At 46.6% G+C, this 26,660-nt stretch overlaps 1 protein-coding gene across 1 annotated transcript in view; it reads left to right on the top strand.

The window, feature by feature from the left end:
* The window catches only part of LOC135903937 (zinc finger protein 853-like), a 94,666-nt gene that overhangs the window by 11,113 nt on the left and 56,893 nt on the right, over nucleotides 1-26,660 (top strand). The window contains exon 2 of the mRNA XM_065434410.1: nucleotides 9,045-9,196. Coding sequence (XP_065290482.1) covers nucleotides 9,045-9,196 — 152 coding nt within the window. The remainder of the gene's footprint in view (nucleotides 1-9,044; nucleotides 9,197-26,660) is intronic.

Raw genomic sequence — 26,660 nt, 5'->3', positions numbered from 1 at the left:
AGGGGTTGCAAGCACGCATGCGGGAGGTCCTCTATGTAGTTGCAGACTTTCGAGGAGAGCGTCCCTTTCATCTTGAAATTTCGGCTACAAGCAGAGAAAGTGTTCGATGTATCTTGTCTCGTCGTCGCATGTCGTACAGTTTGGAGAATTGATACGTCCCGTCTTAAATAACCATGCCGGTGCACTAGCAGATCCTGTCCTTATTCGACATAGAAGTGAGGCTTCCTCTCGACGAAATCTTTGGTTACGCATGGCATATGTGGTGGAATCCAAAGTGAGCCAAAGTGATTTCGAATATCAGATTTTTTAATTTGATTACTCTTTGGGCCCTTGACTTTGGGAGGATGATGGAGCGCTGCGCATGCAAGAGCATCAGCTTTTTTGTTGCCAGCAATACCAAGTGGGAAGGAATCCACTAAAAAATTTACTGTGAAGCCGTTGTTGCTGAGTTCTTTCACGAGGGCTAGTGATGTGCGCAGGAACTTGATGGACAGTAGACCACGGTAGAGTTGTTGCAACACGCCCTTTGATTCCGTAAGGAGGAGCACATTCTGTGGAGGCAATGTCTTTAGTTTGCGCAGAGCAGCAGCTGTTGCCACCCTTATCACAACTGTCGACGAAGCTATACAGTCTATAGACGGCTAGACCATGCATATCTCAGAGAGGGAATATAGAATACAGCTGCGCAGTGGCCTTCGTCTACTTTGACAGAGCTATCTGTGTATACTTGGAGGCGATTCAGGTAAGCCTTGCTCAAATGTTCCAGAACTAGTGACTTGGCTTGTGCAGCTGGAATGGTGTTCTTTGACTGATATCGTAGCACACTTAAGTTGCATGTGATATACTCGAATGTCCAGGGTGGGTCTACCTTTCCCTCTGTCTCAAGCAGCGCGATCCTAAGACTCGAAGCGTGTTCAGTGCTGCATGAAAATGTGAGCGCGGCCTGTTACCTACACGTTTTAATTAAGAAGGCTTTACCGGGCGAAGACTCACTCAAACGTAGTAGCTGGGCCATGACAGTATGGGAAGCCTGAAGTCGCAGAGGCCGTGACTCAGCTTCGTAGAGCGCTTTTCTGTTCGATGCCAGCTGAGGGGCTCCCAAGCACAGCCGAAGACCTTTTTTATGTATGGCTTCTAAGCGCTCGTGTTGACTATCTGGCGGTGACATCAGAGGTAGCTGATATAGGATCTGACTTGTAACATCATACATTGTGGGTGAAGCAGCGCACTGACAAGCACAACACGAAAAAACACAAGAAAACACGACACTCGCTGCTTTTTTTCCATATCTATATACCAACGCCTCAGACGTCAAACATAAGCAAGGCGAGATTAAAGCATTTTCATTTGCCTGCACATACCCGGGCGTCAAAGATAGGCAACCTATCTATCATGGTGTGCAATACTATCCTATTAGTTGCACTCCTAACAAAGTTATTTTATTGCGCATTTTTTTCTTTTTTTCTCTTCTTTCTTTTTCCTAATGTTCTTCCAAAAAGGCAACCTCACGATGGCTCAGAAGAACAGATGGTTGACTAATACAACCCTCTCCTCTCTTGTAAATGTGAAAAGGTTCCACTATTTCCCTGGTCAGCTGATCCTTATGGTGTGATAAAACTGTAGTGTCATTGTAAAGCGGCCAGCACCCGTGTTGTGAGCGATGCCCTTTAATGTGGAAACGAATGTTTTCTCCCAGTGACCTTTTGTGCGCCAGCGAGTGTCGTAATTTCTTGTGTGTCTTCGCGTTGTCCTTGTCAGTGTGCTGTTTCACCACCAAAGTATGATGATTAATCACCAACTCGCCCAACTTTCCACATTACCTAACCGACTTGTTCCACATTACCTAACCGACCTAAACGACTCGAGGGCCAGGGATGGCCAATGAGTGCCAGAAATTGTATGAATCAGTCAATGACGTGGTAAGTGACAAATAGTAAAGGTAACAGGGCTGTATAGATGCCTAAAAACATTAGATGTAAAGGGCATAAAATATATAGGTATTAAAAGAACAACAATTACTAGTGATATGGCCGGTGACCATAAAATACATTCTACAAAGGAATAATACAATAAAATGTGTGTCCCTACCGGTAGCACAACCACCTTATACCTGGGCCCTTGAGCCAAGGGCCCAGAAGCGCGTACTTTATTACCCTGTTCCCTCAACAGAGCAGCCCGATGCTCTAACCTTCGACCATGGGCTATCCAGTGACTCAGGTTGAGACATTTAGATACACAGATATAGAGAGATACGCAGTTAGCTTCCGGAAAGTACGTGAAGTACTCTATTCTTAGGGTACTTCACGCACTTTGTAATCGCATTAATGTTTTCGGCATGGTCCACTGAAAATGAAATTGGCTATTTTTTGTGCGAACGGTAGGCTTGGTTGTAAGATTCGTCGCAACAAGAAAAGGGAATTGCCGGCATCCTCGTCATATGGCACACGAACACTTATTTGATGAATTTATTTGATGGTGAACTTATTGGTGAACTGAACTTATTTGATGCTGAACTTATTGAACTTACTTTGATGGTGCGGTCTCTATTGGAGAAATTGCCTTTTGAATACCGTAATCGCTATGGTAATTTTTTTTTTTTGCAGCAAGGCACATGATGATCTGACTTACGCCCGACCAACGCACATCGTCATGGACCTCGCAGATTGTCCCTCGTGTAACTTCAGCTGTAAATGGACTATGCAAGAAGTAACTTGCTGGCAGAGAATTGCGTCCGATATTTCTTTACGTGCTCTATACGGATTTTCGCAAAGTGTATATGTTCAATACGAGACAAAATACCCAAAAGTAGTGCGAGTATTGTGTACATAGTTCATATTTTTTGTGTATATACCCATCATCATTAATCTATTCATCTACGCACTGGCACATCGCTCAGAAAAAAGCGCTTAGTGTATAGCTCAGTTGGCCTGTCTCGCAAGTGGTGGAGATGCGGGGTATAACTACGCAGCCAGAGCCTTAAAGTCAAGTTTTTTCGTCGGCCATTGTACGTATCAACTCGTATTCATCATTCTCAAATAGTTTATTTGTTTCTTGGTCGCACGAATACGTGCTTGGACTCTTTTCTACCAAGGGTATCAGAGGACTGGAACTACCTCCCTGCCTCCATCACTGCTATCTATGGACGACTTTGTATAGGCTTCATGGAGGTCACCATGAAGCCTATACTCTTTTCTACCAAGGGTATCAGAGGACTGGAACTACCTCCCTGCCTCCATCACTGCTATCTATAGACGACTTTGTATAGGCTTCATGGCCGTCACCATCTTGGGCTGTTGCACAAATAATGGCCATGCTTTATCAGACGCAACATGGTCATGAAACGCTGAACGCATTTATACAACTATTTTCATGCTTGCGAATCTACTGTTGTAACGCACACTTTGTCGTTAAAGACAGAAAACAGCAGTGTTGACAGCCCAAGATGGCGGCACCTAAACGCTTCCATAAAATAGTCTATAGCTCCAAGAACTTAAGTACAGCTGCTAAATCATATTCTTGCCTTTACTCTCTCTATAGCCTTCGGGCGATTGATGGTATGAAAATAAGTAAGATCAGCAGCGCCGGGAAGGTGATAGTCGCTGTAATCTCGGTGAAGGGAAATGTATTGAGGCTTGTCGAGGTGCTGGCACGTGTCCGTAAGAACGTGAAAAGTGGGCCGGATTTTACATGACGAAGGCGTTGAACGCAACGCAGCCGAAGCAATAAGATGTGACGGACGTTTTCAGCCTCCTTTCATCCCACCCTGTACCCTTCCTATTGTCCCCACTGTGGGGCCAAACCCACGGTGTGTCACTCCATATGGGAATGCCCTAACCCTTCAGGTGTTCCTCCTATACCCAACCCTACCCTTTCCTCTTCGGAGTCTGCGCTGCTCAGCACAAGCCAGCAGGAACAGCAACGGCTGATCCAGCGGGCTCGCGAAGTCGCGCATGGCAATGGAGCCCTGAACTGAGGGCCCCACTCATCGAGGAAATTTTCTACTTGCTTTACGAAATAAATGTTTATTCTCTCTCTCTCACGCCACTATTCTCACCACGGCACAGAACCCGAACATTCTCAATGTGCGAGGTGTATGACTTGTGGGATATAGTTGGAGGCGGATGTATTATTTCTGTTTGACGACTCGGAACGACCTTATGGCTTCCGGAGGTGAAGGTAGGACGCAACTGGGCGGTGAACTCAGATTAGACAGCAAATGTCGGTTTCGTGGTTAAAAAAATGCTTTTGCAACATGGCAAAGATAAAACGTGACTTTTATCATGTTCCGGAACTTACATATCTGTAGATGTCCAGACAATAGGGGTGTGCACATGGCAGTTTTTGAAAACAAATTGAATGCGAATCGAGTAGTGCCAGAAGCGAAACGTATTAAATGCCGAATATATACAGAATAGTTTTACGAATAATTTACAGACTTCTCGCCATGTGTATCAAACAATTTTCACATCCTGGTATTCGCAGCATTACACTGCACATCATAAAGCATGTCTTATTAAACGCGCAAATGTAGTATTATGTAGGAAGAAATAAACAGTTTGTTCGCAAACTCAGGACTCTTCGGAGCATACACGGCCATGTATTATCATACACAAGCTATCATACAACGGGTAATCCTGCCTGCCGATAAAAAATATCTGTGTACCTTCCCGACCAAACCATAAATGCGCGTCATCTGAAATGGTTGCAGAGGGGAAAAAGCAACATTTTTTTTGTCTAGTTCGAATGGTAACGGCAAGATGGTGCCACTATCGTATGAAGTCAGTTGCAATGAAACGTATTCAGATTTAATGCGATGAGAGGACCCAAGTCCTGCATATCTGTATATAGTACTAAACAATACCCGCGACCGAATGCCATCTCTAAGAACAAGTTAATGGCAGTGGTCGTGTTCAGCCGGCAAAATATGAATGTCTGATTGGTGCAGTGTACGTTATGTTCTCTGTGAATGGGATGAAAGTTAACGCACTTCTCTTAAATTGTATTTCTGATGTTGTACAATCAGGGACGTGAGATATTCAAAAACTATTTGACAAATATTCTGATTTCCAAATGGTTACTATTCGATTCGAGGATCGAATCACTAGGACAATGTTCGATTCGTTATTCGAAAATTGTGAGCATTCGCACACTTCTACGGAGACATTCGTCGATGTCGTCACTGCGAAGTTCGGCAAATGCGTGTCGTGGCCGTCGTCGATGCTGAGGCGCAGCTTCTTCCCTTCCAGTCTTCAAGTCGCTGCTCGCCGCAGAGCGTTTCGAACACTGCGTTGTGCTGCCGGTTATCGTTTGGCCTCGGCATGTCGAGCACCTTAGCTGACGGCACATTGTAAAATGCTACGCACTTCATACAAAACTTGATTCCGCATGCCGATACATGTACTTCGTTACTTTCGACGTTTTCTTAAGTGCGCTCAGAAATACCAATCTTCGATTTATGTCGCCTATCTTATGTTCTCGTATTCCTAAACGAATCATATTTGTCCTGCGCTATGCGCAAACATTTGCACTCGCACCTCTTTGTTTTGATGCCCGTGGTTAGCAGGGTGGAAACCGAAAAACTTGGGACGTCTGTTTTGTGAAGAAAGCGCTACGATGACGTCTTTTGCAAGTTTAAAGTGTGGCAGCGGGAAGACGGAGTGCATGCAGTTAGCGCACATTTTTCTCGGGGCTAGAGCCAGGGCCATGTTTGGCTGCGTCATATAACCGCTTTATCACACATAGCGGGATGAGCTAAATGCTAAAGATTTGCGACGACTTGAACCGTGCGCCCATGTGCGCCAAGGTGACTGCACATACGAAACAAGCGTCTCAAAAGCGCGAACGGTAACTACAGGTCTCTTGATTTGGCTGTACTTTCGGCACTATATAGTTCCGTTGCGGTACCGTGCGAGTGTAGCAGAGTGCAGTGCCAGTTAAGAAAGTTCGAGTGCAGTGCCCGCATTAGCATTGCGCGTTTATTTCCAAAATGAATAGAAAAGTGCAAGCTTTGTCGTCTGCTTGGCGCATTTCGCTCGTTTTGGCACATTGTGTCGAAGCGTCTGCCATTGTGATGCGCCACAGCGTGCCTCGGGGTGCGTTGCCGCCTCTGATGCAGCTGTATAGCAGGCGACTGAACAAGCCGGCGGGAGTGTCAAAATGTCGCCAAGTCTTGCACCCACGTGACCACCTTCTATGCCGTCACGCCACAGCACAGTGACCTCCTAGGAAACAGAACCGAGACTGGCTGCGCAAAATGTATTTATATTAAATTATTTAAGGCGCTCTGAGGTCCCATTGGCAGCATTTTCCATCATTTTTGAGGTCCCGGACATTAACTTAACAAGAAAACAAAATGAGAGTTAGAAATATCATGTCAGTACGGCTTTAAAGCCGCGCTGAGACACTTCTGGGTGTACTCTATATAACGGAAGGCTGTCGGCACAGCATGGAAACGAATTTTTCCCACCCAGTCACATTTTTCAGAGACAACTGGGCTGTTAACGAGGAGAGGATCCCTCCAGCGGGTCAGTTCGGCCCACGCCCGCAGCATACGTCAAGCGTGACTTATGTAATCCACAGTCTAGCTTGCGTGTGTGCTCGTGGGGAAAATGAATTTTCTTTCTTTCGCAATAAATTTCTTGGATAATCTCGAAACGTATGTGTCGAAAGCTGTAGCAATTCGTTGATCGAGCAGAAGCGAAAATACCGCTCTAAGAGCGCGGTGTCTGTCCACGTTCCGTTTCTCAGCGGTAGTTTCACTCGCTCTAAAAGCTCGCAGGTCATGAGTGAGGGCAAGCATTTGATGCTTCTGCTGGATTACCACGTTACTCAAAGCCGTGACATTTCTGACAATGGAATTTGAAGCATGTGTCGGCGCGCGGTCCTGTTGCCTACTTTTGCGCCATATAGCACGCAGCGTGGCCATGTTCGCGGTGCGGACAATGCACACTTCAAAAAGTTAAAGCGGGAAAAAAAGGGGGCGGTGTGGGGGTGGAGGTTAAACTAGAAATACATAGAGACAAAACAGTAATGTGCGAGGTGAATGCTCGTATAGCACCTTGTCTAAGTGTCTGAAGGACTGTGCGACCTCGCTGGAACAGTGACGCCTAGTTCTTTAACTGACGCAGCACTACATAGCTGGGAAAAGCACTCTCAGTGTACTCTACGTATGCAAGCGTCACAGACATGCAAGCGTCGCAGGTATCGTGGACACGTAAGTTCGGAAAGTTGGGAGTTAAAAAAAGAAAAGGAAGCTATCGCCGCGACGAGATTTCGACGTACCGAAAAAAAGTGCAAAAACATCCTGAAGGTTTTACGATAAAGTTATCAGCGAAGAAATTAAGTGACTAGCAGTAGAAGATCACAGTTAGCTCCAATAGCGTATTTTGGCTGTAGAGAGCGAGAGAGAAATTATTTGTAGGAAGGCAGATAGCTCGGCTTGAACTAGCCCACTCTAGCCTGCTGCACTTTACTCTGCACAGGGTAATGAGGAACAGGGACGTATAAAGGCCAGATGAGGGATGGTGAAGACATAGAAAAGGGATGCACAATGGTGAAGGCAAGTTTAATATTCTGTTGATAAACAATCAGGAATGTCACCCAAGAAGCAACCGGGTTCCAAATATTGGCATAGGTCACTAGTTTAAATGAAACTTTGGAAAAAGGCACAGAACCAGGGCGTTACAGTACGTAAAGAGCTGGTGTAAGCGGCTCCAGTAAGGCGAGCACCTGCACGTCGCTTTTAGTGGCCGGAGCCTGGAGGCTACAGAGAATTACGTGCTTTGATATTTCAGCATTTTCTCAACGCACTCATTCTCATTGTGTCCACCTTGTTGCTTGCCTATAGTGTCGCTGGCTTTGTTAGCCCTATCATCTGCTTCTTTGCGTTGCGGACCAGTGTTGGCAATAGAAAAAGGACGTCCATCCATGAGGTAGAGACGGCCTACAGAAGATCGCTTGCTGTTGCTGACGTTGTTGACATTCGATGAGTAAGCGACCCACATAAGCGTGTGGGTGCCAGAGTGAACACATTAAATAAAGAAACACTTGTGGATAGATAGAAGCAACTTGCTCGCGGCCATCTCCACTTACCTTTGAGTGCAAGCAGCTTGCAAAACCGAATGGAAGTAAGGAACGTCACAGCACAGGCGTTACAAATGATTTGACTGGAAAACTGGAAACGATATAGCCAAAAGTGGTGCCGCAGTCAACCACCAGTAAATAAAATATAACGGCATGGCTTTAGAAGTTCAGTTTAAGTCAGTGCTCTTAAGAGGATGTGCCACACGCAAAGTGAAAGGATATTGCATTGCACGCAATGCTCTTTTCAGGACCTCAAGCAACCTATGGCGAAAGAACCGTATCTAAAGATGATCGAATATTTCCTAGCGCCAGAGCTTGATGTGGTACTTCCCCTCCGCTGCGAGCGATGAGGTCATCTTTTACGTAACAGCGCATATGAGAGATGCTATACTATTCGGTTTGCCACACTTGCACCATAAACATCCACTACGGGTAGCGTACACCCGTAGTGGATGTAACATAAGCGTTCCCGACGGTGTTTAACGTCCAAAAACAAGTCTATTAGAGACGCCGTAGTGGAAGGTCGCGAAATAATTTTCACCACCTGGGGTTTCTTATCGCTCACACGAAGAGCTGTACACAAGCATTTCTGCATTCATTCCCAACCAAGGTGTGGCCGACACGGCCTGGCGTCTACCTCGCGACATCGTGCTTATCGGCAGAACGGCTTGTAGCCACTGAGCTACCATGACGGGTGAACAGAAATGTCACCTCTTTATCAACGTACGCAACTTAAGGGGCAAGTCCGATCTGACCATCCCTAATCTTTTCTCCTAAATTATGTATTTAGAAGCAATGGATAATTTAGAAGAAACCTGAATGCTAACGTCCTGCTGCTAAAGTGGAGACCGTTCTCATCTATGGGTTCATGTCTATGCACACCATGGATGTACATGCATACGACAACACGCCGCATTCTTCGCTTTACTGATTGTCACCTGTGTTGCCTTCGTGCCACGCAGGTGGTCGACGGGGGCCTTGCGGCGCTACAGGGGATGCACGAGGGCGACCTCATCATACAAGTGGGGAAGCACAACGTGCAGGATCTGACCGAGGCCCGTATCAACGCCCTCCTCACACAGCCCGCCAAGAGGCTCGAAGTCTTCATCGTCAGGTGAGCGCCCGAAATTCGTCGTCATGGCCACGACGGTGCGTCTACGGTTTCCAAGTTTTTTGTCCCGAAGCCTAATCACGTATTAGCTCTACAGGTTTTGTTTCTTACAGCTGGTGGGTTGCTGTACATCTCAGCAGGACAGTTAAATTAACTAAAACATATGCAACTTCTCAGTAGTAAACATTCGAGACTATTATCTGGTACCTTGAGTACTCTGATTTGCGGGGACGTTATCAATATCGGTAAGTTTGGCAGTCGGAAAACGAAAGGGTCAGAGGTCCCACCTTTCACCTCATTTTTCTAATAGAGAAATGGTCACCTGCTGTTCTTTGTGGGCTGGACGAACGTATATACATTACTCTATTAGACACGCACAAAAGAAAGAAAAAGAAATGTAAAATCTGCTGTCAAGAAAAATTAGCAACGTGCTGTCATTCACTGAAATTGCAAGCTTGATGTTTAAAGGTGCATTTTCCCTGATCCGTCACTTCTGTTGTCGCGAGTTTCATTCGCACGAAGCCGTGCCCCTGCGTGACTTATCTTTATATTATAAGGCCCCAGAGGTGGTGCTATGTAAATATCCTTTTAATTTTCTATTATTGCTGTCCTCCGTCGTTGGCTAGCATGGCGCCTTCGTTATCTCCAGCATCGGCCACTCGCCGCGGCGGGTGGTAAGAAATGAATAGAAGCAAAGGAAAAAAAGGAATACTTACATAGTGCGGCCCAGAACATGCCATCTTTTCCGTGTGCCTAATCGTTTGGTGAATAGTTACTGCAGTATACGATGATCAGCAAGTCGGTCAAGTGTGTGGGAGCTGTGGGTTCCCACCAGTGGCGGGTGACTTTTTTTGTTGTCATTATCCTTTATCACCGAATGCTGAGATAAACCTCAATTTAACAATGCTCTGCGATTGTTTGATACTATAATTAAATAAATATCAGTTCCCTCGGGATTTCCTTGGCTTTAATGTGTTTGCTGGCTAGACTAAAACCGTTAACTTGGGCCCGCCTCGCGAAACTCTTTGTACGCACACGTCTTCCGTATGTAGACCTGCTCAGCCAAGGACAAAATGTTCTTACGGAAGAAATTTTTTGTGAATTCGGCCTCAGTGCCTAACCATCGCCTACATTGTTTTCAGTTCCGGCTATGCTCATCAAAACAACGCCAAGTATGCTGCTGTTGTTCGATAACCAAAGCTATATAATATCAATATTGGGGGGGGGGGGGCGTCATTGTGCCTTCGCACGTATAAGAGAGAGAGAGAGAGAAAGAGAGATGAAGAGGAAAGGCAGGGAGATTAACCAGATATCAGACTTCGATTTGCTACCCTACACTGGGGATGAGAGAAAGGGGTTAGAAAGAGGACAAAGAGGAAAGCGTAAAAAACACACACACGCACACACAGAAACACACACACAAAAGGCGTTCCAGTTAGAGACATTCACAAAGGCCGGTAGATTGCAAAAAGCGCAATAGCGCTTGCACGGCCTTCTTCTGTGACGTTAGGTCCTTTCGATGGTGTAGAATTATTTTTTCCAATAATGGTTGGTCGTCCAGCTGGTCAAGTTTGTGGCGAAGGCATTCCCTCTGTGGACTGTACTGCGGGCAGGCGCACAATATATGGCCAATCGATTCTTCATGGCCGTAGTGGTCACAGGTTGCGTGCCGGTCATCCCTATGCGGAACGCATAGGCTTTGGTAAAGGCAACGCCCAACCACAGTCGATACAAAAGCGTGGCGTCTCCACGGCGAAGCTTTGATAGGGCTCGAAGACTTAATGTGGGATCAAGGGAGTATGCAGTCGAGAATTTCTTAAATGTGGCTCATTCCATTGCGACTTGGTGCACTGCCGAGCAAGCAGGCGGAGCTTCCGTGCTGCGTCAGTTCTAGAAAGTGGAATTGTTATGTGCTGGTCCTCAGTATGGGCTGAACGGGCTGCTTGATCGGCCCATTCATTGATGATAATCCCGTAGTGACTTGGAAGCCATTGGAAAGTTATTTTATGGCCTGCATCACTTATATGGTGTAACGTCTCTGTAATCTGAAATATTAGCTGTTCGTGCGGTCCGCGTCGTAAAGGTGACAGTAGAGACTGCAGTGCCGCCTTTGAATCGCAAAGTATCGTCCACTTGTGTGGCGGTTCATCACCAATGTAATGAAGGGCAGTAAAGAGCGCTGCGAGCTCTGCTGCTGTCGATGTTGTCGCGTGAGTCGTCTTAAATTTGATTGTTGTAACTTTCGCTGGTATTACAATTGCCGCCGCGGAGCTGTTTGGCAGGACAGATCCATCAGTGTAGATATGCGTAGAGTCGCGGTAGTTCTCGTACAAAAGTAGTAACGTGAGCTGTTTAAGAGCTGGTGATGATAGATCAGCTTTTTTCGTGATGTCAGGTATTGTGAGGTTGATTTTTGGCTGAGCGAGGCACCATGGAGGAACCGAAGGTCTCGCAGCCGGAGTGAAACAAGTTGGCAATGATTCATCATGTGCGGTAATTGTTTAGCTGAAAGATGTGTGAGGACTGTCCGCTGGTAGAGAGGCTAAGTGGGGACGAGGAGTCCTGGTTAGATGCCTTATATGGGTCCTGAGCACTTCAATTTCAATGTGAGTCTTCACAAAGGGGTCTCTAGCTATTGCTATCGTAGCCGCTGTTGATGCACTCTAAGGCAGGCCTAGACAGATCCGGAGCGCTTGAGCTTGAACACTTTGTATTGTACGTCGATTCATTTTACCTGTGTTGGTTATTGCTGGCAAGCTGTATCGCAGAAAGCCTAGAAAAAGCACCCTCTACAGTTGTAACATGACACTTGTCGACATTCCCCAAGTCTTGCCACTGAAAAGCTTGAACAGGTGGCAGATGCCTGTCAACCGTTTTTTCACGTATGATACGTGAGGGCTCCATGAAAAGTCCCTGTCGATTATGACACCTAGAAACTTGTGCGACCGAAATTGTGGTATTATTTCGTCATTTATCATTACGCTGTAGTTCGTCATGAGTTTGTGCTTTAATGGCACTAGTGCGCATTTCCCAGAGGATATTTCCAGGCCTCGATTACGGAGGTAGATAGCAGTTTGACTGGTGGCTTTCTGAATTCTCGCTCGCAACTGTAGGCGTGTGACTGCAGACGTCCATATGCAGATGTCATCCGCGCACATTGATGGCCTGACTATGCTTGGCACGTGCTCAAGGAGAGCTGTTATAGTTAGGATAAATAACACAGGGCTAAGTACACCGCCCTGGGGGACGCCGCGGCAGCTATATTGTAGAGAAATATGGCCTACCTCGGTGCTTACAAAAAAAGATCGTATGGAGAGATAGCTCCGTATCCATTGAAACATCTGAACACCCACTCCTACCTCTGCGAGAGCAGAGAGGATGGCTTCATGCGTAACGTTGTCATACGCCCCTTTAACGTCGAGGAATAAAGAAGCGCTGAGACGCTTACGGCATTTCTCATGCTGAATGTAGGTGACCAGGTCGACGACGTTATCAATCGATCGACCACGTCGAAAGCCCGCCATGGCATCCGGGTAGGTGTTGTGGTACTCCAAGTACCACTCCAGGCATCCTTGGACCATCCTATCCATTACTTTGCCCACACACGTATAAGGGAATGCTTTGAACTGCAAGTCCTCCACCATTTTCAAAAAACCTTGCGAAATGGCGTGGTAGTCTAAAGGCATTAATCGAAAGGGTAAAAGTCAGAGACGACGGTAGTATTTATTGATACTAATAGAGGCTCTTGTCCAAGAAGGAATCGCGCAATTGAGCAAAGATGAATAACATAACAATAAAAAGACGTTGTTTTGCCCAAAGCTCGAAGAAGTGAAAGCGACTACAAGCGAAAATTTAAGCATGTGGAGACGCCCAGTGTTTCGTCCAGTATCACGAAGTTTCAGTAAACTACCGCAATGGTGCTCCAGCAGCCTGCGCAATATTGTCGGGTACATAGCTATATTCTACAGCCTATATACTGTGTGCCGCAGCTAACATTAGCGAAGCCTGTTCAACAACAACAACAACAACAACAACAAAACAGTTAGAAGGCACGGTGCAAGGTGCAATTGTAAATATCACGGTGTTCGGTCATTGGAGGCCTGACGACCGTACACCGTAAGTCTGAAAAACGTATTTTGCACCGTGTTCTTCTAAATATATTTTTTTCGTACAACAGCTTGGGTAATGTTAGCCGGGACACCCTATAAAGGGTGTATCTTTTTGTTAGACCGTACAGATTCTTTATAAAAATTTGTATAAGCGCAATGAACGTGGTGTTTTTTTTTCGCAGAGTAGTTCCTAGGCGATGTGGACATACTTTTGCGCAACTAATGTGTGCTACCGGAGCTAATTAACAAAAAAATCATCAATTAACTTTTTATTAGTGACTTAGGGACAGTTATTTAAATGGGGAACTTGAAGAGAGTCACATTTTAATGCACCCTCAATTAAAAAGAAAAGAAATATTGAAAGTAGCACCTAATTTAAGATATCGAATTACAACGGTAAACGCATGCAATATGGAAACCTAGCGCGCCGGAATCGCAGAAGAGGTGGCCGTACTGTCATATCAGGCGGAAACGCCCCGTGTCGGCAAGCGCTAGCAAGTTTGAAACTGAGCGTCTGGGCCAGTCTGGGCGTCGTGGCAAGCATGTGCCGTGGGTTGCCGTGTCAGGGTTTGTCGCGACATGCCATCATTCGAACTTCGCCCCACACTTCTTTACAGGGCGTTGCCGTCTGACGTGCAGCGGAACACACTCGGTCTCGATATTACCTCGATTGAGTTGTGCAATTTGATGACTAATGTCTCGAAATACGTGCGATTGTCAAGATAAAAAAAAAGAAGAATGGGTATGCAATAAAATGGGACCGCCTCCAAATTTTCCACTTAAGCAACTGCCCGTAGGGCACTTAAGTTATTTAATGAATGTTTGCCAATTAGTCGTTCGCAGCTCACATTATTAGCGGCAAAGTATATCCACCTCGGAAAGGAACTCGTCTGCAAAACCGTCACGTTCGCTACGCTCATAACGTTTTTATAAAAAATCTGTATGGTCCGAAAAGAAAAAGAAAGAAAGCAAGAAACAACAGTATAACAACGAAAAAGAAACGCCCTGTATACTGGAAGCACTGCCTCCTCTTTAGAGGAGTCAATTGCGCTGCTAAACACGAGGTCGCGGTATCAAATCCCTGCCACGGCGGCCGCATTTCGATGGGAGCCAAATGCTAGAACAACCATGTACTTAGGTTTAGCTGCACGTTAAATAACGCCAGGCGGTCAAAATTAATCCAGAGTCCCCCACTATGGCGTGCCTCATAATCAGATCGTGGTTTTGACACGTAAAAACCCCATAATCTAATCTTTACCCGTTAATCCCTTCTCCTATCAGCCGTCACCCACAGCGTTGTTCCTATAACAACCACCATGTTTTCTGCAAGTCGAAACCTCCACTTGTGCTTCTTCAGTCAGGCAAAAGTGTCATTTTTGGTGTCTCTGTGCCTGCTGTCGTGCGTGAGACAACTAATTTTGTATAATAACGCACAAAACAGTTTTAGTAAGGACAAAATAAAAAGCGTCATTAAACACCGCACGTCATCATCATCATCTTGCACAAAAATTTCGGCGGAACGCGTCTCACGATGCCTGTCGACGTTAGTGGGGGGAAATAGGCTAACAACGTTAATCGCATTAATACACGCGTGCGCAACAACGTGTACACCTTCGGACGCCACTATGAAAACTTCACTAAATGAGGCCTCCCAACCGCAGCCAGTTTGTCCCGCTGGCATTGTGGCATTAAGGTTCAACATACCTGATTTCGAATGAACTGCGGTTCAATTGCACAGGCGTTTATTTCAGATTGAAAACCTTTATTTACTGTCAGTTCGAAGAGCGGGTGTTTTCACTTTTATCAGTCGGGCATGCACCTGTGGTGTGCGCTCGCAGCAGGTCGATCGAGGTTAGAGAGGTAGATACCGTTAATCCCTCTCTGGCGCAGCGCCGTTAATCCCATTCGTGGCGCAGCGCGGAAAAGCGCAGGGTTTGTTGTGCTTGTGGAACCCGTGTGACGCAGGTTTGTATACCCAGCACGGGATAAATTTCAAAGGAATTTTTAAAATGCGATTAGCATTTTTAGGATACTTCGCGCACTTTTCTGTTTCTATACCGATATCTAACCGTTTTTATTTCACGCCAACTTGCATGGGTCACTGGGTATGTTTCATGAAACTGCAAAAGCGCACAAAGATGAAAACGAAGAGAGTGGACAGGACGGGGCGCTTACGCACAACTGATTTTTTTTTTATGTGCCGCTCTTCAATAAACATTTTTGAGGCCAACTTGAGTCACTGGATATGCACCACTAGATATATGCGCCGCTCTTCAATGACGAGAGATCGTTTAACTTTTCTTCGGTGCTGGGCGGAATCTACTACGCCTCATACAAGACGTGTTCCGACGGTGGCACTACGGTATGTAGCTGCATTGCCTCTTTGCTAATCGCATTAACGCCGACAGTCATTGTGAGTTGGGCTCTGTAGGAAGGTCGGGGAATGCGGTTACACACCAATCCACCGAATCCCGAGAATGCTAATCGCATTAAGGAAAACAACATCGAAAGAGAAACTTGTTTAGGCAACTCAGAAGGTTGCTTCTCGTGACGTTAGTGGAGGCGATAGAGTAGGCACACGTACGCACGAGCACGCACGAGCGCGCGCACACACACACACACACACACACACACACACACACACACACACACACACACACACACACACACACACACGCACACACACACACACACGCACACACACACACACGCACACACACACACACGCACACACACACACACACACACGCAAACACACACACACACACACACACAAATGTAAAGTGGAGGTCTAGTGAAGTAGCTAATTAAATGTTTTACAGCCAAATGCGATCGGTACGTAATTGTGTTTATTTTCACCCAATGCAGCGTGTAATCCCATGTATTGTTAATACGTATGCACTACACCGTTCACGATCTATACCAAAAATGCCAACACCGAATCAGGCGAATGCAAAGTGCGAGACTTCGGTGCGGTGATGTCACGAAGAAAAAGATGACGCATATAACACTTCTTGAGGGAAGAATGGCGATGTGATGTGCGCGGCACACATAAGTATGGCGCATTTCTGGGTGCATTTAAGGATTCTATATGCATTCTGTCAGAGGGGCTCATAGCCACTGGCACATACCCAGCGGAACACAACCAGTGACCCGAGAATAGGGCAGGCCGATTATAAGAAATTTAAGAAAATCAGGGACGACGTTGAATATAATGCGCTGTTTCATTAAGAGGTCTGTGTACTTTAGAATGCCTATGAGCCGACATTACATGTATACATATTTTTATCGCAATTTATTGTTTTATTAGGCAGAACATATTTCCGCTCGCTGGCAGAACTTTGTCAATGAACATTCAGTGCTATACCGGGTATTTCACGGAATGCAATCTAAGTTGATTAAAACAAGAAAGAAGCGATAATTGATTGATCTACTCTTGATTGATTTTACCACAGATGCATTCATTCGAAAATGGCTCGATGTAGTAATTACTCAGGTAATTAAGCAAATCAGACGAATTAATTTTCAAACAAGTAAGTCTTGCGATGTAAGGAAGACTTGAAGCGTAACTTGAAGCTCATAACTGTTCCCAGAATTGCAAAATCTTGACGCTGCTAATTTTTACAGCGTAATGAATTTCAGCCAGTTTCACACATTGAGGCGAAACAGAACACCCGAAGAACGCAACTGTCACGCTTTTAATAGATGTCCATGAGTGACGTGACTGCTTGCGCCTCACTGGTGGGCGAGCATCGATCGAACTTTCTTATCAAGCCGCGATTTCGGTCGCTTCATGCTGGTCTGGTGTAGGTTTCTTCATACGATGAAGGGATAGGGAGGGGCGAAGATACTGCCTGCCGAAGCCGATAAACAATCCCGCTCTACCATTTGAGCAACCTCTTTCGCAAGCAACATCGGGTGCACGAATTAGGGTCGGAGATGCAGCAAACGACGTCAAGGGCAGCATTTGCCCCTCAACTTTAGCACGCCCTGCGTGGCTAACGAAAAGTTCGCTAGAGGTTAATAAAGGTTGGCAAGGCCTGCCTGCAGAGTGGTTTCGCGAACCTTCCGAGTCTATCGATAATCGCCTCCCAGAGTCAGCAGTACATTGGTGCATCGTTGTTTGGCTTTTGAACGCAGTTTCGATATCCGCGATATCTGGACGAAGGCGTAACAAAATAAAGGCAACGAGGGCGTCCACTTCGCTAGTGCAATGCGCTTTACTTGGCATGTCCCTGTGCGACTTCGACCGAGAAAGATTTTGTGTCGTTCGAAAATGTACGAGCTCTCTTTCCCGCATACAACTACCGCCAATATTCGCACACTACAAGTTCAAGTGACGTCGCCCTTACAAGTTACATCGCCCTTACGTCACCCTTACGGTACAAGCTCAAATCCGTGGCTGTAAATAATGCTATACGTCATAGTGTGCGCCCACAACAGTGAATTGAAACATTGGCTTGTTCGTAAACTATGCATCGAGGGCAAACGCTTACCGCGACGACAATTGTTGCGGTGAAATAATCGTTCCCTTCTTTGCGCATGCTGTCTAATATGCAGTGCACGTACGAGTACTTCACATAGCTGTAGGTTTAGATGTAAAGCCTAACTGTTAGTGGCACATACCCACTCTGGCGGATTGGCGAAGAACTGTAGAGACCATTTTATTTCCACGAAAGCAGAAGATTCGCCGTACTTAGTAGTTATATTCCAACAATTGTAAACGTCTCAGTGTGACAATGCGGCGTGCATAATGTATGTATAACTTTTGAACTGTTAACGACAATCATTTGAACAGCGATCCACTTAAACATTATAAAAAAAATATGTACACGAGTCCCCGCGGCGTGGACACGGCTGTCTATCTACAGTGGTCTGCTTCGGGATCATATACTTGCGACGCTGCGCCGGCGCTTTCGGCTTGAGACGTATGCTAGCGCACCTCACGCCGGCTCTATAATGTGATATAGTGTAGGCACATTCAGTATCCCAGTTGTGTTCGAAAAAGGTCTGCCTGCCTTATTGTTCTACTGCGGTTGGGCTCTTTATCTAGTGAAACGAGAAAAAAAAACAATAGCGCATCAAGGGCCTCGGCGGACGCCAGACTTCTCCCAAACGATGGTGTAAAGGCTCCTCTGATTACATTCCGCTCCTGCAATCATTCCAAGGTTTCTTTTAATATCCGATAGAACAACGCGTAGATTGTTTTTTTGTAACTAGCTACTAAGTAGAATTTCAACAGTGTGCGTCGGCGCTTTATGATCGTGCCATTGTCGCCCTTCATCCCAAAACCCGGTAAGTAAAGGTCTCTTGCGTCCGGAAGCGTACTTTGCACGATGTTTCTAAACCACAATTATTACACCTTCCTTTGAATATAGTTGAGCGTTTGGCACTAGCGACCTTTTGGTATCTTCGGAATTACCCATAGAAAATGGCTCAATTTGTCGGGCAGTTTCAGTATGCCAAACCACAAATCGGGAATTCAGTTCAATTTTTTCACTAACAGACAGGGCCGCTTGCCAAGCTTGTACAAAACAGTTCTTTTTACTTCTTTTCCTTTTTTTTTGCCTCCGAGTTATGATAACCAGTTCGCATACCAGTAATTCTTTTGTTTTGTTCTGAAAAATTCAGAACCAACGGTTACATCATATAATACCGGTTCAGGTTCTGCTCCAAAATGGCAGCACACATTTGGGCGCAGGTTCAGTTCCTGCTCCGCAACAATATAGGCAGTTCCATTTCGGTTATGATTAGACTTCCTGCTGTCAAGCGTTGCTCTGAGCAGACGCAACAGGCACGAAGAGGGGGAAAAGCGGCAGCACATCGCATACCCTCTTGGTGCGAGTCTCCTGTATTGTCTAGCCCGTACATTGTCCAGTCTCTTGGTGCAGACAAAAATTGCATGCGAGTTAGACCAGTCATTTTCGTTCACCCTGTATCCTTTCTGTAAACATTCGGGCAACAACATGCGCATTCATTTCTACAACGTAAAGTGTCACGTCTCATTATTGTCCCCGTTTTTTCGTAGAACGGGTGGTATCGCGCTGAGTTGTATGCCATATTCGGAGTGCAGATATCTCCGCAGCCGCGGAAGAAGTTTGTACGCAGGCCTTACTGCCCGACGAGAAAGTAAATATCGGCCGATGGTGCCTCGAGTAACGCCGTGCGTCAGACTTTCAATCACGCCGTGAAAGGAAGCAAGCACATTCGGGTTGCGTTTTGAGCGGCTTACGGAGTCATTGCTGCCAGCTTGCTATAGGCTCGGCACCGCGCGGAGCACCGTCCTCGCACGAGCCCTCTCTTCGACGGAGAAGGTATCGCGCGGCTTTGCAATCTCCGGGAAGCAAAGCGCGAGATTCTCCGCGCAGTGCCCTCTCCCTGTGCGCTTACGTGTCGTCGGAGCTAGACGACGAACGACTGCCCCGGCGGCGGGCTCCAAAGGAGCCAGAATAACATTGCCGCGCTGCGCATCAATCTCGCGCGTCTGGGTCGCCGACTCGGGCCCGGAAAACGACCGCCGGCGAGACGGCTCACTTCGTCCTGCCGCGGCACGCTTTGCATTTCGCCGCGCCGGTAAGGCAGGGCCGCTGCGTGTCTGGCAAGCGTCTTCTCTGCCCGGAACACACTGTTGCGTCATCGAGCCGCTTCGTTCTGTCAACCCCATAGCGGCGATGATTAATCACCTGCGCACGATTGTCGCTGGTTGTGACGAGCTTCTTTAATGACGTGACAACGACATCGCAACTCGGAGTATAGGCCTCCCAGACGACTGTGTGTATGAGTGGGCGCTTCTATCCGTACAAAAGTTTGTTTTACCGTAGTCGGACAATAAACTGTTCGCGTGGTGTACGGAGCGTTATGTGCGAGCCATCCATTGCGGCCTTTCAAGCGACAACCACATGGAACGTATACATTTCCTGCGCTACGCTACAATCGACGATAGGGCGTGCTGCATGCGGTTGCCTCTTTCGACAAAATTAAATGGGAGTCCATTCAGCACGGCGAGTGCGTCGTCATATACATACCGAAGATACTTCGAAAGTATCCGCCGTTGAATTTATCTATGCATTACATGTTTGCATAACAGAATAGTCAAGGAATAAATATGTTCTTTAATAACGCTTCGAACTTATTGTATACTAACAATAAAGTCTCAATATGGTGGTGTAAAGAGTTGGCGTTTAGCCAGTCGGCACGGGCGCACTGAAATTGCCATTAACTTGATCCTCGCTTAAATCGAGCCTATTTTCGCTCTGCGTTTCTGTAACAATAAAACAGCATTACAACAAATTGATGACCGAGAACATGTTGTGCACACTTTGTGTGAAAAAGAGACGCCTCTCATTTGAAAGTTATTTTGACAATAAAAAACAGAGCAATGAACTAACATAATGAGAAATATTCGAAGACAGCTAAGCTGTTAGGCTTAATGCTGACTTAAGTACTTCGAGACAAAACGAATTTGCTGCGAAAACTTCAATTACTCCACGGAATGCTGCTTCAGGGGTTTGGGTGTTCTCGGCGTGGCGATACTTTCCTCAACACCTTTTCTCTGAGTCAGGCTGAGAGACGCAATCACGAGAGTCTTATCGAAATTCACCTATAATGGCCGGAGCCACCTGCATTCTATAGGATGGTCCGCGCGCATTATTCGCTTGATGGCTTCCGCCAAACGGCTGCAGTTATCTGTGGAGCCTGCATGTATTCGGAGACTGTGGCGTAGCTAAAGTGTTCTCTCTCTTCTTTTTTTTTAAAGTTTTTGTGTGGAGGTTTGGAGTGCGCTGATGGGCTTTTAGAACTTGGCAGAGAAAGCGAGGCCTTGCGGCAGCATTTCCCCGAAGCCCCCACGCTTAACAATGCGAGCAAGCGTTGCATTTATTCATGAAGTTACTACATTGTAGAGTAGTTTGTAAAAAAACAGGTGTGGCTTTGGAGTCGGGATTGCACACGTGCTATTACCGAGGTTGGCCAGCTAACGAGAAACAATTATGCGCGAAAAACTTTGTCAGTTCGATCCCAAATAGTGTAAAAACCATGCAGTGGGTGCGCACAGAGCCAGATGCGTGGCGAAAGCGGAAAGGGGGGAAGGGGATAATGGAGCTTTAACTCTATCATGAGTGGCTGGCTTGTGTTATCACGAACTTATGTCGCACGAAGTTGAGCAGAGTAACTAGTTGGGCTTGTTGGTTTAACATAGTGGAAGGCTACAGCGCCAGAACCGACTGAGACAAAGGAGGCACACAATGTACACAGACACAGCGCTGACTTTCAACAATCATCTTTGTTGAAAGTCAGCGCTTTGTGTGTGTACTTTGTGTGCCTCCTTTGTCTCCGTCGGTTCTCGCCCTGTAGCCTTCCACTATGTTCCATTATGTAGCATGCAAACTGTTATGTTATATGGCTCCTGGGCTCTAGTTTGCGCTCTCAGTTATGATCCATTTACGTTTGCTATAATCTTACTGGCGCCGCATGACCGCGACAAACTACTTATATGTAAAATTTTCTCTAAAACAAAAAAGTAAGTTGGCCAGACGAGGTAATCTTAAGTCACAGCTAGTAGTTCCCTTGACGATAAAAGAGTTTCTCTCCGCACAAATCTAAGCAAACACAATCGACCATACACGGAACAGATTTTGGTACTCCGGTATCGGCCGTATATCAGGGAAATGTTTTAGAGCTCTGTTACCATGCGCGTGTGCGTGCTCAAATACTCCCTTTGCCTTGTCCCTTTCTCTTCATTTCTTTCACCTTTCCTCGTGCTCCATTGCGCGGTAGGAAACCAGTCGCAATTCAGTGAACGTCCCGACATTTTCACTTTTTTTACTCCTTCTAATTTGAGCGAACAAGTTTTAACGACAAGACAATAAGCTTCACCATAATCCCTGAAACCAGCTTGTGCACGAAGCACACGACTCAAACGTGTTTGTTCATCGGAGCTATTGTTCGTTTGCTACAATTTCAGCTATGGTACCTACTTGTCTATCACGATAGGCGGCCGACTTTTCTACTTCTTCTTGGCTGTAAGAAGTGTTTTGTGAACCAGGGCCATATAATTCGTTAATAGGATGTTTCGCCTGTGAAAGAGATAGGTTACCTGTACACAACAAAAATAAAATAAAAAAAAACGATTGAGATAAGAAACAATACGAATGCATGACATTGTAGAAGCAAACTAAGGTGGATGTTTCAAGTAGATGGTAATCATGTGAAGGAACGAGGGTAGAAGACGAAAACAAAATCAGCTCCGTATGTCTGCCTGTTTCTCTGTTCTCGTCCAATGGGTGTGGTAAAGTGCTAAGATGTAGACGTTTTTGAGGACGTGTCTGTATACTTTCGCGCTTCCTATGCACAACCCTCTGGGAGGCTGAAGCTGCGTGTCCACTAGCTGTGTTATGTTAACGTCGAAGTGCATCTCTAGCGCAGAGGCCTCATACAGAGTTCCCAACAAGGGCCCGCGGCGTGCGTGCAAAGGTCGATGCGCACAGGAGAGCTGAACTCATTCGCCACCGATGCTCTCAATCAGCACCGCCACGATCGGCTCGACGCGTGGCGCCCTGCCAGCGGTGCCATCGGGGCTCGTGTAGATACACCCCGGTTGCGCTGCCCGTTTCTGGACGCGGCGCAACGTCCAGTCGCGCTCACACACATACACACGTGTCGACACGTCACGCTTCCGTTCTCATTCTGGCAGCTTTTTTTTCTTCTTTCGTCGCCGATGTCCAAAATGACGTGGCACACGCCGGGTCCAGCCGCAAATTTGGGTTCCTAGCGGAGAGCGCGGGGGGTGATCTCTAAAAAGTTGGCGGAATGCGTCTCGGGAGACGGCGCGGGGCATCCTACAGTGGCCTCGCACTGACTCATGCACCGGAGAGCCTGGAAGGGGATCGGCGCTGCACCGGCGTAACCGGTGCGCGCACGTGCCAAAATTAGCCGCGCTCGCGCGCACCGCACTGAGGAGGGGGGGATCGCTGGCACGCTGGAAAGGCAGGGAGGGAGGCTGGTCCACAACCACACGCCGCTAGGGGCCAGGTGTCGAGAGCGGAACACGAGGACGCGAGAGACCCACTGGGACCGATCTCCGCCGAGAGAAGCCAGGGAGAGCGCGCATGTGAGTACACTCGCGCTGCACGCATGCCACCGCCCGCCTCTTCTTCCTCCCCCGCACCGCGCCTCCAGCTCGCATCGCAGGGGAAGCACGAACGCTGTCCGGCGTTGCGCCTTCGCTTCGCGAGGGCTTTTTCGGCGCGTCCTCTTGGTGCGCGACCTCACCGCAAAGAGCGGACGCGCCGGGGCTTGAGCATTTCGCTCATGCAAAGCACGCGTCGCGAGTCCTGCCACGGCAGGGCCTCTGTCAGCTGTCCGCGGCAACCTCGTCGCGGACAGCTGTCCACGCACGCGCGCACTCAGCGCACTTGACTGATACCGGAATGTAGCTTGGACTCGTGCAATGGTTTCGTGGCTGGACTGCTTGGTCAACCACTGCGCGAATGTGGCTCGAGAAGTTTAGTGCGCAACAGACTAAATACGCAAAGTTTCGTTATGTCTCTAAAAAAAAAAGTGGAGTTAGGCTCAAACCTGTAGGTGCGCCCTTCGTATCGCGGTCGTAGATTCGCGCCGTCTTTCTCGTTTTACCGGTGGTTTCGACAAGGGTTTCCCCGCGCAGTATGCGGTCGCCGTCGCACGCGGATCAGTCTGCCACTTAGTTGCACGCTATACCCACGCTGTTGTTACGATACCATCGACGTCTAATGTCAAAAGGTGGCTTCTGAAAGCAAAAACACTTTTTAGCAAGCATTTCACATCAAATACAAATTAAGCGAGGAACATATTTGAAGTGCGACAAATGAGCTACAGACAGGAGATGTTGCTGAGGTTGCGGCGACAGAAGTGCTGAAATCTTATGGCATGTTAGAAAGAGCGATTTTTCTATATGCGGTGTGTCATAGTATAACTGCAACAATCTTGGGTATTTTCTGTACGCTGTGTACTTTTTTTTTGTTGTAAATGTATACTATTCTTCGTGCTGGGTTATGCTGCAGTGCGCCGGTATTCAGTACTGGGTTTTTTTATATCCTGCGTGTGTGTGTACTTTTTTTAGAATAGCGCAATGCTCAAGGACAGAAACTGTCGAGGAGAGCAGCACTTGAGCTCCTTCGCGGCATTCGAAATTTATTAAGAGCTGCAGGATCTTTGTTATAAAGTCAATGCTTGTGGACGTGCCAAGCGGATTTTCGCTCATTCCAGAACTCTTTGTTACCTTATTGATCGTATAATGCGCTTGAGAAATGAGAAAACTTTGTCATCTATCTGCTTTCGTGTGTGAAGCACGACGAGTGCCATAACTGGGCACCTGGAAGGAAATAAACATTCGGAACAGATGACATGCAAAGAAGAAAGCAGTTTTGTTCGGTGGTTACACTTACCCAGACCGTAGTTGTGCAAATTAATTTTGGTTTAGCTTGTTTTTCGTCGTATACCGTATTAATTACGAAGCTCGCCAGGTAGCTGGTATACTAAACATTAAACGAATAGATCGAATGTGCAGCAGTAAAGAAATTAAGTTATTGGGTTTTACCTGCCAGAATCACAACTTCATTATAACGCACATCGTAGGGGTGAGGGGAGCTACGGATTAATTCTGACCACCTGGGGTTCCTTAACGTGCACCGAATGCACGGTGCACGAGTGTTTTTGCACTCCGCCTCCATCGGAATGCGGCCGCCGCGCTTTCTCACAATATTTTGAAAGCAAAGCTTCCTGCAGTGATAAGTATAGCAGAGGATGCTGCCGACTGTGCCATAAAGATACCAAGAAGCAGTATCGATTTCTTTTTAGATACCGATCATTGCTTCAAATATTCTCAATCTACAGTGAAACTGCTGCGCAGATTTAATTAAGTCAAAATACTACAAGTATACGTTATCGGAAAGAAGACAATGAACATTGACTCCGGTGGCAAGAGATGCAAGGTCGGGCAAGAGGATGTGTTAAGACAGTATCGAGAGTGGTTTAGGCTCCAAGAAGCTGAGAAAGGAGAGAGGTGTTTCTCAAAGAGATGCCGGAGAGAGTCATCAAAGTACTAGTTTATTCAGAAACGGTACGAACGCATCACATGACAATTTGTTACATATCTAGTAATTTCGTTTGAAGTTATTTTTTTAAATACAATTTGGGGCATAAATTGACATTACTGTATATGAATGATATTAGAATGAGTTCTTTATATACGTGTAGCTGGTGTAGTTATCATAAAACAGTGATGTTCTACAAATTGGCTACGACTATCACATTTAGTTAAGAAATTGTGCCACGTACTGTTTAGCACATATTTCACAGCGTTCATATGCCACACAAGTGTGTGAAATTTGCACCACCAATCTTTTCAAGGAGGCAGCAGATTAGTGCATCTTGATGTTGTCACCCTCTCGATGCGAATGGGTCGATAAAGTGAGCATGAAAAATAATTTCTCGATGTTGGAACAATAACTATATTTGCAACCAGTTACGTTTATGATTTCGAGAGCAATGTCATTTAAAGCACAGGTATGCCTTCAGTTATTTTTTTATCTTCTAAATTTCTGTTCTATTTATCCCTTTACTCACCAATGCTGAGTATAGCGGGCCAAACCTTTAAGGCAAGCGTTCCACATTTTTCTTCGCAATGAACACTCGTTGTTCGAAACGCGGGTTCGGCTTGCGCTCACGCAGTTTCCGCTCACGCGATTGGCCTAGGCCACGGCTAACGACTCGGCGCGGCCTAGGCCAATCGCATGAGGCAAAATGGAACGCAAACAGAACGCGCGTTTCGAACGACCATCTCCGATCGTGCCCCTGATGATGATTCCTGGGCGTGTTAACGTGCCAAAACCATGATTTGATTATGAGGCACGCAGTAGTGAGGGACTAGGGATTAATTTTGACCACCAGGGGATCTTTAACGTGCCCTCAATGCATGGCAGACGGACATTTTTCCATTTCGCCCCCATGAAAAAAAATATATATATATACATATATAATTTTAATTTGCACTGGTGCTCTTAAAACGCAAGAGGTAACAAAACTGTCCGGAGAGTCTATGTTCTTGCGCACTTCCTCTGGCACAGCCTGTTGCTGAGGCACGAAGCATAGCAACTTTCCAAGGTATCCTACAGCCTCGGCTAGAATTACAGGATTTGAATCTGCCTCTGCCAGTGCATCTTCCTCGTCACACTCTTCTTCTTGGGGACTATAACACTGGCAACAATTTCCAGATCTGATAGCTCAGCGCAGGTAACCAGCTCACCGTCACACTGCACATACCCGCAGCTGGAGGGGCGATTTGGGGGCGGCGGACATCGGCTACGCCAGCGCTGCAGAGC

The sequence above is a fragment of the Dermacentor albipictus genome, chromosome 1 (genome assembly GCF_038994185.2).
Source record: "Dermacentor albipictus isolate Rhodes 1998 colony chromosome 1, USDA_Dalb.pri_finalv2, whole genome shotgun sequence".
Lineage (NCBI taxonomy): Eukaryota > Metazoa > Arthropoda > Arachnida > Ixodida > Ixodidae > Dermacentor > Dermacentor albipictus.
Note: the sequence above shows the minus strand (reverse complement) of the source record. Positions and strands in the feature narration are given on the sequence as shown.